The 19,315-nt window shown below is 44.7% G+C and overlaps 1 protein-coding gene across 4 annotated transcripts; it reads left to right on the forward strand.

The window, feature by feature from the left end:
* The first annotated feature begins 4,669 nt into the window (after window positions 1-4,669).
* Window positions 4,670-15,668, forward strand: CHST4 (carbohydrate sulfotransferase 4). 4 transcript variants are annotated; one of them, XM_027620208.2, is made up of 3 exons: window positions 4,673-4,919; window positions 8,291-8,471; window positions 13,022-15,668. In XM_027620208.2, exons 2-3 carry the CDS (start codon window positions 8,430-8,432, stop codon window positions 14,189-14,191), a joined length of 1,212 nt encoding a protein of 403 aa, XP_027476009.1. In that variant the 5' UTR covers window positions 4,673-4,919; window positions 8,291-8,429; the 3' UTR covers window positions 14,192-15,668. The 4 variants fall into 4 exon arrangements, with proteins under 4 accessions (XP_027476012.1, XP_027476009.1, XP_027476010.1 ...); XM_027620211.2 differs by lacking the exon at window positions 8,291-8,471 and having other exon boundaries at window positions 4,670-4,737; XM_027620209.2 differs by lacking the exon at window positions 8,291-8,471.
* Window positions 15,669-19,315: the final 3,647 nt, after the last annotated feature.

The raw sequence follows: 19,315 nt of genomic DNA on the forward strand, positions 1-19,315 counted from the left end.
CAGTGAAGGAACTCCAGTCCTAGTACACAGGGAGCAATGGTCTGGGTAAAGGTAGGAGTGGGTAGTATAACCAGCAGAAAGATTCTTCTTGACCCCTGAGAAAATCAGACTCTGGCTCAGTGACTGACTCTACCATGCGGGTGGGTCTGCAGATTCTAAAGATGGCAAAAGTCCAAGGGGGAGGAATGGAGCACAAAGCTCTGCTGAATAGTGGTCCCTGGGAGTCAACTCTCTTGAAATCATGCTTTGAGAAGCACTTAAAGTACACACAGCCCTTTGTCAGGATTCTTAAGTAGGGACCCCTTGCAATTGGATCTGATTTTGTGTTTGTATGATGATCAAACGTACATTTTCATGGAGAGATGGTCTTTAACTTTCATCAGATTTTTCTGAGACTTAAAAAGAGATTGAATCTCTACAGCCTTAACCGAGCTTTCTAATCTGGTATATTAGCCACATTTCAAGTGTCCAATAACCTCATGTAGTAGTGGCTGCTATATTAGACAATGCAGACACCTAACAGTTCTTCATCACAGAAAAGTGCTATGGATGGTGCTCACTTAAAGAAATGGTGTTTTCCCTGTGAGTGTTCCACAAGAAGGCTTGGATATCGAACACCAGCATTCAAATTTCTTCCTGGTGCTGTGGAATACTGTAGACTCTTAGAAGCCGCATATCTGAAAGTGCTGACTACCACCAGAGGCTAGTGACCAAAGGAGGCTTTTCTTTAGCTGCTTGGCATTCTATCAGCACAAATTCCTTTCAAGGAAAAGATGGTAGGTGATATGATTTATTTAGGGGTTTTGGTATATTTGAGGAATAATTATACTTGGGAAAGCTTCAGAAAAGCATAAAAAGAACAGTAGAAAGGGCTGGATTACAATTACTGGTGTTCATCAATGACTGACAAAGACCTAGTTTCTCTTCTCTTTTCTTTTTACATGAGGCCAGTAGAATCCCCCATGAGGTCTGCAAGGACTGAGGATTACATAGTGATACAGGGAATTGGGGCAGTTTTTTCTTCTTTTTGAATGTTAAATTTCTATTCCTATAACTGTAGAAAGAGTTCTGCCCTGAATGAACTATCAATTACCCTTAGGAGGACAGCAAAACGGAATAGACTCACTAGTCCTGTCCACGATCACAGAGAGAGGTAGCACTGTCGAGGAGTAAGCCTGGACTTTGATCTCGGACCAGAGATTGGGTCCATACTTTTCCACTATAAGCCATGTAATTGTGGATACATTGTTTAGCTTCTCCAAGCCTCTATTCCATCATCTGGAAAATACAGAAATTACCTCCTAAGCAGAGAGGACAATGCAATGACCCCAATAAGCATGCAGTGCTATGCTTGGCTTGTCGCCAGCTCCGAACAAGAAGGAGCTACCCTATCATTCTCTTCTTTCATAGTCTTCGTGCCTCCTAATTCCTTCCTGAGAATGCCCTCTGTTTGGGATACCCTGGGTTTTTTATTGCTGTGAATACTTATTTCTTAATGACTGTTTCCAGCCCAACCTTTCCGAAAGTTCTTCCTAACTGATATATGAGTCACACACTAAAAAGGCTAAGATCTGTGGTATTACCTGTGAGAAAAGAGGTGGGCAGGTACCTGTACTGAGAATTATGCTAAGTGTTTCATTAATCATTAAGGTCCCCATATTTATTGCAGTGTTATATGTCATAGGGAAACTGGGAACAATCTAAACGTCTGACAACCAAGCACTAGAATGTTGGCATATGACAGACCCTTTCAAAGGAATGTTTGGGCGCCTGGGTGGCTCAGTTGGTTGGGCGACTACCTTCGGCTCAGGTCATGATCCTGGAGTCCCGGGATCGAGTCCCGCATCCGGCTCCCTGCTTGGCGGGGAGTCCGCTTCTCCCTCTGACCCTCCCCCCTCTCATGCTCTCTCTATCTCATTCTCTCTCTCAAGTAAATAAATAAAATCTTTAAAAAAAAAGTAATGTTTTCCATAAATATTTGTTTACATGGGTAAATGCTTATTATATAGAATGAGGTGAAAAAATCAAACACCCCGCAGACACTTGTATAAATGTGTATAAATGTGTGCCCGGAGACATGTCAAGAATATTCAACCATAGCTTCAAAATACCAACGCTTCAGATGTCAATTAACAAGATCGTGGACAAACTGTGGTGTATTCACAAATGGAATGTTACAAGGATAATAAAAACAAATTAAAAAACCCCTATAACTCTATGCAACTACGTGATGAGTTTTACAAGGATATGAAACGAAAAAAGCAAAGCTCAAAAGAATGTGGTAGATTCTATTTCCATAAAGGTCAAATTGGGGAAAATGTAATTGTCTTGCTTAAGATGATAAACTGTAGGGGGCGCCTGGCTGGCTCAGTCGGTGGGGCGTGTAACTCTTGATCTCAGCGGTGTTGTGAGTTTGAGCCCCACGGTGGGTGCAGAGATTACTTAAAAATAAAGTCTTTTTTTTTTAAGATTTTATTTATTTATTTGAGAGAGAGAGAATGAGAGAGAGAGAAAGCACATGAGAGGGGGGAGGGTCAGAGGGAGAAGCAGACTCCCTGCTGAGCAGGGAGCCCGATGTGGGACTCCATCCCGGGACTCCAGGATCATGACCTGAGCCGAAGGCAGTCGCTTAACCAACGGAGCCACCCAGGTGCCCAAAAATAAAGTCTTAAAAAAAAAAAGATGACAAAGTATAAGGAAAAGCCAGGAACCACTAACCATGATAGTGATCACCTCTAAGTAACAATGAGGGGGAGGAGGTTGTGGGACAGAGGGGATACTGTGAAACAGCTTTGACAATGTCCCGGTTTCTTTTTTAAGTGGTAGTTCCTTTATGTTACTTGTTAAATTGTACCTTCCTGCCCTTATTCTAATTTCGTAATTTAAAATGTCTTAAAATAAAGACAAAGGGAAAACAAGTACAAATCTCTATTTTCCACGGTGATCTCAATTATACAGATTGCTGCATGCCTGGGAAAAAAGATCAAGAGTGGTTTTCTCTGGGCAGCAAAATGTAAAGGGATTTATACTGTCTTCCTTATACATTTTGTAGTTTTTAAATTTTTAAATAATGAACAAGTCTTCACTTTTATAATAAGAATAAAAGCAGGGGCGCCTGGGTGGCTCAGTCACTGGGCGTCTGCCTTCGGCTCAGGTCATGGTCCCAGGGTCCTGGGATCCAGCCCCACATCAGTCTCCCTGCTCCGCGGGAAGCCTGCTTCTCCCTCTCCCACTCCCCCTGCTTGTGTTCCTGCTCTCGCTGTCTCTCTCTGTCAAATAAATAAATAAAATCTTAAAAAAAAAAAAGAATAAAAGCAGAACCACCAACTGCTCAGTTCTGGCTCTTCAATGTATATCCCAGCATGGAGTCACTCTGAGGAAGAGAAATGTCTCCTCTCTCTGCCGGGGAGAAATTGGGAGAGAGGGAGGGCCACACAATTGAAATCCCACCACCATAGGTCTGGTCATTTGTGCCAATGATAAGGGCTTGGGAGGCTCAGCTGATGGAAACCAGCAAAGACACTTTGCTAGATTATCCTATAGAACCCCTACAACTCTGCCTGCTCTCTCTTTCAAAGCCTAGAAAATGGGCCAGAAACTGAGCAAGAAAAAAGAGGTATTATGATTAACCACCACTTTTTTTTTAACATTATTTTTTTATTTCAGTAAGAGAGAGAGGGCGCGTGTGCACAGGGGGGAGGAGCAGAGGAAGAAGGAGAGAGAAACTCAGGCAGACTCCCCGCTGAGCGGGGAGCTGACTTGGGACTTGATCTGACCCTGAGATCAGACCTGAGCTGAAACCAAGAGCCGGATGTCTAACCGACTGCAACTCCTAGGTGCCCCTTAACTACCACTTTTTAACTCATTCTTGTCATAATATTGTATTAGGGGTGTTATATGCACTAATCCTGCCCTGACATTCACAAGAATTCTATATAGTAGATATATATTTTACACTGATATTCCAGGGCTCAGAGAGGTGGGAAGGACTTACCCCAGATGTCTGACTGCAAAGTCAGTGGCTTTTACACTGGGCCACAATTTACATTTACTTGAGTATTCTCATCTATTGTTTACCTCACAACAATCATGTAAAGTAGCTCAGAGTAGTTGTGTGATTTGCCCAAGGACACACAGCTAGTAAGAAGCTATAATTTTCAATAACTTGTTTCTTTTTTTCTTGTGGGGGTAATATTTTTCCTATACCCCAACTAAATGCCAGTATACCTATGTCCTCCCATACATTTAATTATTACATCTAGGTAATTATCTAGTTAGAATCTCCTGTAAGAAGGGTTGAAGATGTTGAACATGACACAGAGGCCAAAAAAATGTTATCTTCCCTAAATCCAGTGGAGTGAGCAGGCAAGTACAATCCAGAAATAGCATTCAGGTTTTCTCCTCTTTTTTGCAACAGAGATAAGATTAAGGTATAAGAACAAGGCTTAAGATCTCGCAGGTATTTGGTTTGTAATTGTCCCTGATTTCCCTATCAACCTCATCTCCCAGGTCTCCTTTTTCTTTTTCTACCCTGTCCTAAGGGAGTTAACCTTTTCAGCTGCCTTCAAGGAGCCTACTTTCCAGCACCAGCTCCCAGCTGTGAGAGAAAACACTTCCTCCTTTGCTTCTCCCAGTCTACCGTGAGCAGACTCTCCCAGCGCCTGAGTCTCTTCATGTTAAAGCTGCTAATATCAAGGTTACTCGGGAGTGAGCGCTTTCTCAACACCGTCTTGGAAGGTGGGTCACTATTCGGGCAGAGAGCAGAGGGCAGTGGAATTTATTCTGAGTAGAGATGGTTATGCAAAATGCAATGAGGAAGAGGAAGCCGATAGGGAAGTTTGTGAGACAGAAGAGAAAAGCACAGCTTGGCTAGCAGTGAGCCTGTCTAAAGCACTGGAGAAGCCCAAGCTATTATCAAGGTAAGGAGAGAGTTTTCTCTGTATACACCTCCACAGCGGGGCCATTGTCCCAGAAAACCTCCTGCAGCTAAGGATTTTAACGGCAATGGCAGAGGAGGGAGGTTGTAGAGGGGGGCTAAATCAGAGTCACCAGGAAAATCTCCCTGAAAAAGCACAAGCCTCTTGCCAACAGCTCCCTCATGCCCACCCAGCTCCATCTCTGAAAGGATCTGAAAAAGTCTAGGAGGCCAGTAGGGCTGTCCTGATAGATGTGTTGTAGATGGTCCCCTGACTCATCTAACTTACTCCGATCCTGGCTTGAGTTCAAGTTTCTATACTTGCTGTGTGTTCTCTGCTCAGGTGCTGGAGAATGGCAGACGGGAGGTGGAGGGAGCTGTAGGTTTTCTCAAGCTCAGGCGAGGTGTGATGTGATCATTGAATGCTCTCGGCCCTGAGACTCAACAGACCTGGGGTGTGATTCAGGTAGGGCTATATCCACCATTGAGTCAATCAGTTACAGTTTCAGTTTACTTACTCTGAAACACAGGTGTGTGGATTTTCAGTGTCCTGTATATATAACTGGATATCTGTCATGATTGTGGCTGTATGGGGTTTCAAAGTTGTGGAATGCTATTCAGTTGTAAAAGAAGATTAGGTTGTGAGGCCGGCATCAGCCGAAGTAGAACAGACTTCTGTCTTGTATGGCCTCAGACCAGTCTAGAACTTCTAGTTGGAATTGAAATACGTTTATATGCACAAAATAAAACTATCTTGTCCGCCCCCTCCCCCCCCCGTTCCTTACCCACATCAACGAGGGCCCCTCAAGCACTAAAAACTGCTCTACAAATGATGTCGTTCAGTCATCATTCAGTAGATGTTTCAGGCACTGTTTTTGGCACACTGGAGATGCAGCAGTGGTGAGGACCCAGGTCCAACCCTCCTGGCACTTTCAGTCTAGTTACTGTTTGTTACTATATGGTCACCTTTGCCCAGGTGATTATCCCCGTGATTTTCCTGGGTCTATAGGTGTATGTGTGGATTTCAGTTTCCCCAATCCAGCTCTGATCTCTCGGTTTGTGAAAATATCTTCTGCCATCTCTAATTTCGGGTTATGGGAGCATAATCTCACTGGGGAATCTAAGTTAGGAATGTGCCAGTGGCTGGAATCCGGGACTCTTAAATTGCTGCCTGTTATTTTTTGCCTCCAGAATTCATTTTCTTTTTTTTCAATATTTTATTTATTTGACAGAGAGACACAGCAAGAGAGGGAACACAAGCAGGGGGAGTGGGAGAGGGAGAAGCAGGCTTCCCGCTGAGCAGGGAACCCGATGTGGGGCTCGATCCCAGGACCCTGGGATCATGATCTGAGCTGAAGGCAGCTGCTTAACTGACTGAGCCACCCAGGTGACCCCCCTTTTTATTTTTTAAGATTTTATTTATTTATTTGACAGAGCACAAGCAGGGGGAGTGGCATGCAGAGGGAGAGGGAGAGGCAGACTCTCTGCAGGGAAGGGAGCCCTACTCGGGGCTTGATCCCAGAACCCTGGGATCATGAGCTGAGCTGAAGGCAAACACTTAACTGACTAAGCCATCCAGGCGCCCCTGCTCATTTTGTTTCTAAAAGGCTACCCAGTACTCATTTGGGGGTCATCCATAATTCAGCCCGCGGTCATCAGGCTGCCAGATGAGGTCATGTTGATGATGGTGATGTTTTTTTAAGAACGATACCACTCACCCCTAGTTGGTGCAACCTGTTTTTTTTTAAATTATTTTGGGGGGCAGTGGTGAGAGAATGTGCTGAGGGTTTTCTTTGTTTTTTCTTTTTCTAACTGAGCTAGTTAGACAAGAGAAGTAGTCTGAGTGTTCTTTTGCTCTGCAATACAGCTTTTATTTATTTTTTATTTTTAAGATTTAGTTATTTTTTAAGATTTATTTATTTATTTAGGGAGAAGGAAAGAGAGAGGAAGAGAAGCAGATGCCCGGCTGAGCGGGGCTGATCTCACAACCCTGAGATCATGACCGGAGCCCAAATCAAGAGTCAAATGATCAACCAACTGAGCCACCCAAATGCCCTGCTTTTATTTCTTATTAATTAAAAAAAATAATAATGTTCATGGTTTTTTTTTCTAGTTTTCATTAATACATACTCTGTAAAAACTCCTTTTTTGTTTGTTTGGTTTTTTTTTTTTTTTGGAATAAGGTTAACTGTGCCATACCGTCAAACCTATGCCTCTAACTTTATTAATATTTTGCTCCATGCAGTTGAGATAGTTTTGGTTCTGTGCTCAACACTCAACAGAATCACCTAAATTTTAGTAACTGATACTACAGAGACACCCATGTGCATTTTAGAAAAGGACAAGTTTCTGTTTCTCAATGGATCTCATTCAGTTATCTGCTTTCCAGCCATGATTACTCCTCTTCCCATATTCAACTGTTGATTTATTCAACAAGTGTTTAAAGAACCTTAATCACTTACAAGTTTCATGTACCTTTAAATAAGACAAGACATAGGGGCGCCTGGGTGGCTCAGTCGTTAAGCATCTGTCTTTAGCTCAGGTCATGGTCCCAGGGTCCTGGGATCAAGCCCCGCATCGGGCTCCCTGCTCAGTGGGAAGCCTGCTTCTCCCTCTGCCACTCCCCCTGCTTGTGTCCCCTCTCTCGCTGTGTCTCTCTCTGTCAAGTAAATAAATAAAATCTTTAAAAAAAAAGACAAGACATAGCATTTACCCTTAAGTTACAGTAGCCCAGTGGTAGAAACATTCTTCTACAGCTATTTACTATAGAGTGAGAGATGGATGCTACTGGAAAGTTTAGAGAACAATTAAATCTCAGGAGTAAGGGCTTCTAAATAACAGGAAAGAACTGAGAGTAAAGTCTGGAGCCTATGGTGCTGAAAAGCAGGGGACTGACAGAGAATCAAAGATCAGACCATGAAGGTCCCTGGGTACAAGACTTGGGGATTTTGATTTAATCCTGTATGTGCTGGAAAGTTACTGAAGGATTCAAGGAGGGGACTGATAGACTTGTGCTTTAGAAAAGACAGTTTCTGGCAACAGTGGATGGGGGGATGGGGAATTTGAGAGACAGAAGAGAGAGGCTACTTACTATCAAAGGCCAGGCCAGAGATGAGAAGAACGGGGATTCTGACAATGGGGAGGGGGGAATTCAAGCTTGGCACCTGAATAGCCAGGAAAAGTACACTTGGGAAGGTGGACTAGGGACTCTGAAATGGAGTCGTGTCACACACTTCTCACAAACACCAACTCCAAGGACCACAGAGGAGGTTAGTGCAGGACAGGGGGAGAGGTGGTAGTTAGATGAGAGGAGATGGCCATAAAAAACCCAACTTGCCCCTTCCTCATGGAGCCACATCTGCTCGCTTCTTCCAGGCCCTCAAGAATATCATCTCTACTACTAATTACAATCTCTGCAGACATGGGCTTTGCCTACAGTACTCCCTGGCTATTCTGGCTAGCCCCATCATGGGTTGCCTGGATCCAGGAAGTAGCTTGACCCCAGTGACAAGATATGGAACTCACTTTACAAAAACATATTTTCTTTCTGGCCAGGGTGAGTACTCATGGTAAGAAAAAGCAGAGAAAGAAATTGAAGGGTTTCCATGGGAATTCCCGAGAGCCGTGAACAACCGAAGCCTGAGGACAACTGGGGACGGAGTTAGAAGGCCTGGCTCCAGCTCTGAGAGAGAATGGGCATGAGGCCAGGAGCTACTGGTAGGCAAGGAGGACTTAGAGCCATTGATCCCGCTCAGGACACTGAGTTGGCCCAAAGCCAGGATTGGGGAGCGAGAGTATAACTTTGAAAGGTCTACAATCCTTAAGAAGTGTTAGCTTCCTTTTGAGTAGATTACAGGCCCTGCAAACAAAATTCTATCACGGTTTCCTTATAAATGTGCACAGGTCATGTTCTTCCCTTCTTTACTTTTCTCTCTCTTTTGCTCTGTTGTTTCCTATCTTTGTTCCAAATTTTTCCAGACACTCACGTTACCTTTGGGAGAGGATCTCTTGCCAAAGTCATTTCCTCAGTCTTTGGGAGGTGGGAGTAGAGGAGGGCAATCTTGGGCTATTATTAATAATGTCCTAGTGTCTAATCATTTCCTCTTGGGCTTGAGTTTGAAAGACCTAAGAGCACATCTTAGCTGGTCCTATTCTAACCTTCAGGGCAAAGAAAGGAATTACCCCTCACTGACATTTCCCTGGCATACAGCAAAGTAATCCTGGCCATGAAGGAGAGAGGATCCTCACTGGATCCTTTTGGCAATAAGGAAGAAATGCATTGTTGTAAAGAATGGAAGAGAAGGGTTTTTATGCCACTGCACAAGGTTTGGCTTGGGTCAGTACACACTTCCCAGAAGGTTCAGGGGACTTCCAAGGGAAGCCCATGAGCTGGCAAAGCATGCTCTACCTCTTCGGGAAGCAAGCTATAAACCTGTTTTTATATTTATATATTCCTCCTCAAAAATCTACTCCCTAGAATTTCTGCAGCTCTGGATATAGTGAATGGTTTATGACCAGTATGAAGGCCATGTGGGTGATAGATAGCAAAGCTACACACACGTGTATTTTTTGACTCCACAATTCCCCTTCTGGGGATTCAGCTTACACACACGTGTAACGAGGTTTAAACATCAGGTCATTATTGAAGTTTTTGTAATGGCAAAAGAGCTGGAAATAAGCCAAAAGCCCAGCAATGAGGAAACTAGTTAAATAAAATGTGGTATATCTGTATAATAGAACTCTATGTAATGGTAAAGGAGAGTGAGGAAATGCTTTATGTGCTACCGTGGAAAGCTCACCAAGACATACTGTAAAGTTAAAAAAGCATGCTGTGTATAACTTGCTACTTTATTATAAAGAGGGGGGGAAATTAAGACTACATATACATTTGAATTTTCTTGGGTGTGCAGAAAGCAACTGAAAAGACACATAAAAAATGAACCCAGTTGCTACCTGGGGGCAAGGTGGGAAATGGGCAGATAGGGGACATGTACTGAAGTAGACTTTCACTGTACAGTAATGACCAAACACCAGCTAGCAGATGCATCCTAGCTGTGAGTACAGAAGACGTTACTGATTCAGCAGCTGGTAAAATTCTTAGGTGTTCTTTCCCCCAGAAATATACTGTGACCTATCATTAAGGTATTTCATTAACCCTGTTTACAAAGAGCTCTAAAAGTTTTCCAGTTTATGACTATACTCTTCATCCACAGACATAACTTCTTGTCATAGTATTTCCCCCACCACCTATTAAAGACTTGCAGTGTGACAGGCTAGACTCAGGCTGGTAAGCACTTCCCTTATGTCCTACATGCATGCAGAATTGTAGGAAGCCTTCTTTTATTTATTTTTTTTAAAGATTTTACTTATTTATTTGACAGAGAGAGAGAGAGAGCACGCACAAGCAGTGAGACCGGCAGGCAGAGGGAGAGGGAGAAGCAGGCTCACTGAGCAGGGAGCCCAATGCACCTATGTAGGACTCGATCCCAGGATCTTGGGATCATGACCCAAGCCGAAGGCAGATGTTAACAAATGAGCCACCCAGGCGCCTGAAGAAGCCTTCTAAATTCTAAGTCTGTGGGTTTAATGTCCATGATAATGATACTTTTTTAAAACAATTTGAACCATGTAACTATTACTCATTAAAAACTTTTTAAAAATTAGTGATAAGATCTGTCACCAGGAAATTAACAATCCTTAAATCCAGCTCCAATTACTGTCTAGAAATATATTTTCTTTTTTTTCCTTAAAAAAATTTTTTTTAAAGATTTTATTTATTGGAGTACCTGGGTGGCTCAGTCAGTTAAGCATCTGCCTTTGGTTCAGGTCATGATCCCAGGGTTCTGGGATTGAGCCCCACCCCATGTTGGGCTCCTTGCTGAGCGGGGAATCTGCCTCTCCCTCTGCCCCTCCCCTTGTTCGTGCTGTCCACACTCTGACTCTCTCTCTCTCTCTCTCTCAGAGAGAGAGAGAGAGAGAGAGTGTGTGTGCACAAGCATGGGGAGCAGCAGAGGGAAAGGGAGAAGCAGGCTCTCTGCTGAGCAGGAAGCCTGATGTGGGGCTCCATCCCAGGACCCTGGGATCATGACCTGAGCCCAAGGCAGATGCTTAACCGGCTGAGCCACCCAGGCGCCCCTAGAAATATATTTTCTTTGTTAAAGCTGGAAGGAAGAGGGGGCGCCTGGGTGGCTTAGTTGGTTAAGCAACTGCCTTCAGCTCAGGTCATGATCCTGAAGTTCTAGGATCGAGTACCGCATCAGACTCCCCGCTCGGTGGGGAGTCTGTTTCTCCCTCTGACCCTCCCCCCTCTCATGCTCTCTCTGTCTCATTCTTTCTCTCGCAAATAAATAAATAAAATCTTAAAAAAAAAAAAGCTGGAAGGAAAAATATCTTGGGTATATAATGATATGCAAATTAGCACCCTGCAGGTGACTGGCTGGCTCAGTCGGTGGAGCATGGGACCCTTGATCTCAGGATTGTGAGTTCAAGCCCCATGTTGGGTGTACAGATTACTTAAAAATAAAATGTTAAAAAAAATTAGCACCTGCTACTATTAATATTTTACACTATGTGAAATAGCTATTCTATCTGTTCTATCTCTCAATAGTTGTTTATGCTAGGAAGTCACCCAAAATAATCCAGATTCATCTTAACCCTTAAAGAACCCTTAACCTTAAACTCTTAAAAAAAACCTCAGAATAATATTCTAGCATGTCACTGGAAACCATGGTCTTTTCATACAAAGTGAGCCTTGATTATGAAGGGAGTGGGTTGAGGGTTGCCACCAGTCTGTATGAGCCTTAGTGTGAATTACTAAGTGGAATTCATTTCTCTAGATGTTTTTTTAAAGATTGTATTTATTTATTTATTTATTTATTTATTTAGAGAGTGTGCACAAGTGGGGGGAGGGGCAGAGGGAGAGGGAGAGAGAGAATCCCAAGCAGACTCCCTGCTGAGCAAGGAGCCCAACATGGGGCTGAATCCCAGGACACTGATATCATGACCTGGACCAAAATCAAGAGTTGGCCGCTTAACTGACTGAGCCACCCAGGTGCCCCTCTCCAGATATTTAACTTCTAACAACTGGAAAATCATCCTTATGTTCTTATTCTGTTGGACCAAAATACTTTACTATCACCTACGAGAACACTTTTTAATAAGAAATATCTTAAAGTTTTAATGAGATGGCATTCCCTAGGGTTGTGCAGTACACAACCTGGCCATCTGTACTGAGCTGCCCTGATTGAGTTGTGTCACGCAGTTAAGCATTCCCCCAAGCAGCAACACAGTGGCTAACAGGCCACAAGTATCACTACTGCAGCTCTTAGGTTGGTTTGCACACTTCCATAGAGCCAGCTGCTAAGGAGACAACAATTCAAGCCAAATAGATTCAGATAGTTTCTTAGCTACACAGATGTAAGGTCAGCATGGGTCAGTTCCTTGTGTCCCTAGTCCCACAGGATGATGCCAAACCAGAGGGGACCAAATGACAGGTACCATGGGCGCTTGGCTCTGCCCCTGAGGAGATGACTCCAAACTCAAGCGGAACAGTTTTATAGCCTGCAACCATATCCTTCAGGGGATTGAAAGGCCTGTGCTTGCTTGAGATGAAGGAAGGCAATGAGAAATGGCCTACGGCAAACACCCTCAAAATAGGGGAGGTGGGTGAACAATGACCTTGAGGTAGTTCCTCCCAAGTCAGCTTATCTCCCTTAGTTTCAGAAGGAATCACAGAGCATTCGACCAAAATTTGGTCAGACTAGTTAAGCTTTGCCTAAGTGGCCCATGTGGACACATGCATGTCACCAAGGTGGCAGGGTGGAGCTATTCCTCTAAGACGATGAAATATGGCTACATTCAGGCATTTTTGGCAGCTCACTGGACACGAAAGACCAGGAGGGAGTAAGTAAAGAGCCTAAAAAAAATAGATCTTATTGACATACTAACTACAAGGGACAGGAATTGATTCAGAGAAGGATTTATGTAGTTGGTTACCAGAAGTTCCCAGCATTCTATGTTGCTCCTTGCTGGGGGTGGCAAGGAAGGGGATGGAAGGCTGACACCAAAACAGAAGCCTAACACGGCCCTTCTGCTTGTTCCTTAAAGGTCTTCCATTTCAGCATGATGATACTGCCCAAAAAAATGAGGCCACTGCTATTTCTGATTTCCCAGATGGCCATCTTTGCTCTCTTCTTCCATCTGTATGGCCACAACTTCAACTCCCTGTCCACGAAGGAGGAGCCCAAGCCCATGCATGTGCTGGTCCTGTCTTCCTGGCGCTCTGGTTCTTCTTTTGTGGGACAGATTTTTGGGCAGCACCCGGATGTCTTCTACCTGATGGAGCCCGCATGGCACATCTGGATGACCTTCACACACAGCACTGCCTGGAGGCTGCATATGGCAGTGAGGGATCTGATCCGTGCCATTTTTCTGTGTGACATGAGTGTCTTTGATGCCTACATGAAACCCAGTCCTCGAAGACAGTCCAGCCTCTTCCAGTGGGACAAGAGCCGGGCCCTGTGTTCCCCACCTGCCTGCAACATCTTCTCCCGGGATATGATCATATCCCAGGCTCACTGCAAGCTTCTCTGCAGTCAAGAGCCCTTTGAGGTGGTAGAGAAGGCCTGTCGTTCCTACAGCCACGTGGTGCTCAAGGAGGTGCGCTTCTTCAACCTGCAGGTGCTCTACCCACTGCTGAGAGACCCTTCCCTCAATCTGCATATTGTGCACCTGGTACGGGATCCCCGGGCGGTGTTCCGTTCTCGAGAACACACCACAGGGGAACTCATGATTGACAGCCGCATTGTGATGGGGCAGCATTGGGAGAAAGTCAAGGAGGAGGATCAACCTTACTACGTGATGCAGGTCATCTGCCAAAGCCAGCTAGAGATCTATAAGGCTGTGCAGTCCTTGCCCAAAGCCCTGAGGCAACGCTACATGCTTGTTCGCTATGAGGACCTGGTCCGGGAGCCCATTGCCCAGACTGCCCAAATGTATAAATATGTGGGACTGAAATTCTTGCCCCACCTCCAGACCTGGGTGTACAACATCACTCGAGGCAAGGGCATGGGTAATCATGCCTTCCACACTAATGCCAGGAATGCCCTCAACGTCTCCCAGGCCTGGCGCTGGACTTTGCCTTACGAAAAGGTTTCTCGACTTCAAAAAGTCTGCAATGATACCATGACTTCGCTGGGCTACCACCTTGTCAGATCTGAGCAAGAGCAGAAAAACCTGTCACTGGATCTTCTGTTTACATGGACTCCCTCCAATTAAGTCCACCAAGAAGGTGGAAGAAGCTCTGTCCCCAACTGGCATCAGCCTTAGCCCCATTAACCAAAGGCTTCGAGTCTTAATTACATGCACACTGGTGTACATGTGAGCATGAGTTGTGCCCACACATGCTCAAGCTGAGAAACTTCCGTGTCTGTACTCATGCCTAGATGAGATTCAGCAGCATATTCCACCACTGAAAAAGGAGTATTGCCTTTCTTCTCTTCTTGGCTTTCCTATCCAGGTATACCTCAAAGACTTTGTGGCCTGGGGTCCTATTTAGCACCACGCAGTATCAATGGAGTAAATCCATAAACTTCTCTGTCCACACCTTGCCCTGTGGGAAAGGGAGGAGACAGGAAAACCAGGGAAATGGGTCTTCCACCAAAGAACCCACAAGCACATTCCACAGGGATATGAACTCTGAGACGATGGAACTCCTGATGGATTCAAAAAGGGAACAGAGAACAGGATTGGATGCTTACGGTGAGCTTGTCTGTCACAGCTATCAGTTATCACAAATACAAAATAAGATCTCTGCATGACATAGCAAGCTCTTAAATTCATGGGGGTGGCTGGGCCTGATGCGGACATCATTTTCCCTCAGTGTTTTCCTATCACATAGATTTTGACTTGCGAAGCTGCCATCCATTAACACTAAAATTCCAAATAGGATTCTGTTAGGAGTTTCCCAAGTTATGCTTTCTAATTACTTAGTAGTAAATACTAATTCTTAGAGGACCCTAACCTGATAGCATAAGCATCTTTATAGTTTTTTTATACTTTTACTATTATGTGTTATCCACACACACAAAAAAACCTGCTAAGACAATATTTGGTGTTAGTCTAAACTGATCAATACTGACCATCATACTGTGCTCTTAAGAATCTGTAGAAAGGGCGCCTGGGTGGCTCAGTTGGTTAGGCGACTGCCTTCGGCTCAGGTCATGATCCTGGAGTCCCGGGATCGAGTCCCGCATCAGGCTCCCTGCTCGGCGGGGAGTCTGCTTCTCCCTCTGACCCTCCCCCCTCTCATGTGCTCTCTCTCTCTCATTCTCTCTCTCAAATAAATAAATAAAATCTTTAAAAAAAAAAAGAATCTGTAGAAAGTAGGCAACTAGCAACTAAGCCCTTTCTTTCTTGTGTGAGGTATGAGTTGTGATAATATTGTATATATCACCCTAGGGTCTGGGCAAAGCGTTCTTTTAATGTGATCATCGGCCAGAGGACCTCAGGTCTAGTACAACTGGCGCTGTTCAGCTTTTCCGGGTCACCTCTCCACATGATAGAGGTTGTTGCTCCCAGTCTTTGCAGCACTCCCCGGGTCTAGTGATGCATCCGAATCTACTGTTAGAAATTCATTTTGGGGCGCCTGGGTGGCTCAGTTGGTTAAAGCGACTGCCTTCGGCTCAGGTCATGATCCTGGAGTCCCCGGATCGAGTCCCACATCGGGCTCCCTGCTCAGCAGGGAGTCTGCTTCTCCCTCAGACCCTCTTCCCTCTTGTGCTCTCTATCTCTCTCATTCTGTGTCTCTCAAATAAATAAATAAAATCTTTAAAAAAAAAAGAAATTCATTTTGCCATACCACACCTCAGATCTGCTGGAATTGGAATCCACCAGGGTGGGAGCTGGGATTCTGTATGTTGATCAAGCAACCCCGGTGATCCTGTCATGGCCAGCCTGGCAATACCACACCCTCCACTGGGGAACAGCACTTGTTTGCCTTCCTGCTTCAAGACAGATGCCTTTGCAGCACATGCCAAGTATCCACACTGCTGACTCCTGACACTGGTGCTGTCCCTTAGGTTGGAAGGAATAGGAAGAATGTCTATATTTGCCTGGAACTCCAGGGACCTCTGAGTCCTGACTTGCTTAATATTTCACTTTGTCCAAACCTGAAAGATGCCAACAGTTCATCTTCCCTTTGGTTCCCACTCCCACTTCGGACGTGGTCCTCACCTCATAAAGTGCCATCAATGGCAGATGGGAATTCTCACTCCTGATTCTGCTGAAGAGCTCTTGGGCTCTGGCACCACCTGAGATGCGTGAGTAGTTACCTTTGAGAGCTGGGTCTGGCAAAGTTAATCTATATGTGGCTCTAAAGGAGTGAACTTATTCTAACATGTAAACCTAAGCCACTCTAGAAAGACCTCAAGAGCCTAGCAAGGATCTCCCAAGCAAGTGCTTCTTGCCTCTATGAACCTTCCAAAACTGTAAAAAGTTTCCCCAACCTTGAAAATAAGGCCAGGGCAGTAGGTGATGGTGCAGAGTTAATAAGACCAGTGAGGGGGACAGGCAGTGATAGACTCAACTGCCTCTGATTTCCCCTCTGAAATTCCAGCCTCCACCTGAATTGTCTTAATGTTAGCAACTTCCTTAGGAACCATCTCTATGGGATGCTGGAGTACAGAGCGGCTTGCTTCTCCTTCTCCAAAGGAGTTGTTAGGTGCTCATGAGCGCATGGGCTCTGGAACCATGCTGCCTGGGTGACGCTACTATCACCAGCTGGGTGACCTCTGGCAAGTCCCTTAACATCTCCACATCTCAGTTCCCTCAACTGTAGGGTGGGTAGAATAATGGTGGCACTGACTTCCTGGAGTTGCTGGGAGGGCTGATGAGTTAATAAATGGAACATGTGTGGCAAGCGTCCGGCACATAAGCAAGCACTCACTAAGTGGTAGCTGTGATTATCTTGGTAACAACGCTGGTTTTAGCTCTCTCAAGGACTGTCTTCCATCATTTCTGGTAACATCTTCATTAAGGTGATGCTCAACAGCAGATCAAACGCCCTTTGTGGCATTTCTGATCATACTGGTACAATTAGATTTATACCCATCTATAACGGCTCTAGTTTATCTGTATCAGTTGTTCTCAACCCAAGGTGATTTTGTTCCCCAGGGGACATTGGTCAATGTCTAGAAACATTTTTGGTTGTCACCACTGGTGGAGTGGGTGTTACTGGCATCTAGTGGGGAGTGGCCTGGGATGCTGCTAAACCTCCTATAATGTACGGGAAAGCCCTCACCCCTGCCCCCAACAAAAATTCTCTGGTCCAAAATGTCAATATCACAGCTGTTAAGAAACCCTAGTCAGCACTCATCAGATGCTGAATACATGCAAGATGAAGAGCTGATGATTCGAACAGATTTCTCTTCTCTCCTCATTTAGTCACATTCAATCTTACTCAAACAGTATACCCCCAGGCCAAGCGTCCTGACTGGGGAGATGTCACAACCCCCCAGGGCTCTTCTGGCACCCACTCAAGTCTTCTCAAAGGGAGTAAGTAAAGTAAAGTCTGTGTGGCAGACATTATAAAAATACAGAGCAGCATCACAGGGGCCTGATGAGAGGAAGTGAGCAAAGCCAGGCTTCCTGGGACCAGTCATGCACTGGCCATACTGGTCTTGGCTTATATCTACCCTAATTCGGTCAGCTGTGGCCAGAAGAGAAGAGCTTAATGGGGGCAAAACATAGTCATTTAGAGCCTTGGGGAAGATGGGCAGGACAAATGAAGCCAGAAGCAGACACTGTGCTAGACAAATGAGCTGTCTAACATGTCTGGGAACAAAAGAATCACTCACAAATGTCAACACATTCCACAGGCACTGCAGGATTTAAACCGTGGCTCCCCAATCTTTTTTCCCTTATCACCTCCCCCGCTCAGCAAGCCTATTGTAGACACTTTTGTTCTAATCATCCTCTACCATGAACTATTAATACCACAAATAATACTGCATATTTTTAGGCAGTTTTTAATGGCCCTCCAAAGGGCCACAAATTATTGTTATACCTATGTTTGTTGCCCCCCACAAACCACTTTTTATCCCGCTGGTGGCGACAGCAGTTCCACTGAGAATGCATGATCTAGACCACTGTCCCTGACACTTAGCTCCCTCCCCAGCTCCTCTCTATTTTCGTCAACATGTCTTTTGTTGTCCCCCCCAAACTATGTTCCTTGCTCTCACCAATAAGATGTGTACGTTGCTCAACCATAATTAAATGTGATTATGCAAAATAACACACTGTAAGGACCTATGAAAATGTTGCTTATAATAAATAACAGTAATAAATAATAATACAGGTGACTCTCATTGCCACCCTCCCTGCCAGCACCATTTACTATTTGGGATGGCTGCTGGCCCTATTTGCCTTGCCACATTTCACGATGGCTTCTTATGGTCCTGGAAGAACACAGTTTGTTTTTCAAGTTTATGAGAAGAATTGAGAACAAGTGGAACAGACACATAGCACTGCTGTTCATGAAGAATGAGGTGTATTTCAGAAAAAGTATGCTATTGTTCCACCCTAAATCAATATGGATTTAAATGGCTAATGACAGATAATGTAAACATGTTGGATGAAAGAGATAAAGGCTCCTGTCCTTTTAAGTAGGGGTGAGGTGAACTCCTGATTACCTGAGCAAATGATGAGATAAACCTAACGATGAGACTTTAACAGATGCAGTTTATACACACACACACACACACACACACACACACACACACACACAGCATTCTGAAAGCAAATAAGCTTGAAAAAGTTGACGAAACTAAATTTAACCAGATTTTCAAACTCAAGACCCTCAGAACTTCAAATACGTTCATGTGCATGATTGGAATGGAAAAGAGCAGATAGTGTCTCTCCCACCCTTCTTTGACCAAGGAGGGTTTTTTTCCCCCTCGGTATACCTATTAACATCTGTCAGGAGAATGTTTGGAGAAAGGCCAGCGTGAGAAATGCTGAGGTGTCTTCAGCAACCCTAACCCTGATGACCCCAACACTCTGGTTTCTTTTTGCCTCCTCCCGACCTCAGGCGGGAAAACGCAGAATGGAGGAGATTGCACGCAGGCAGTTAATACTCAGGGGCTTTATGATCACCGACATCAATTTGTGATTACTTCACCACTCACCTACAACTCTTTCTCCCCTCAGCGTAAAAACTTCCCCGTTCGTCTTCTGGCCGCATACCTTCCCCTCCTCCCCAGAGAAAAAAGCCATCTGATACTGGACTTCTCCACTCCTCACTGCGAATGTCTGAAGCTCCCCAAGCATTCTGTCTTCCTCCTTATATTGTGTTACAAGATAGAGACTGTTCTGTCTCCGGTTGAAGGCCAGCCTCCCCCACTA

The sequence above is a fragment of the Zalophus californianus genome, chromosome 17 (assembly GCF_009762305.2).
Source record: "Zalophus californianus isolate mZalCal1 chromosome 17, mZalCal1.pri.v2, whole genome shotgun sequence".
Lineage (NCBI taxonomy): Eukaryota > Metazoa > Chordata > Mammalia > Carnivora > Otariidae > Zalophus > Zalophus californianus.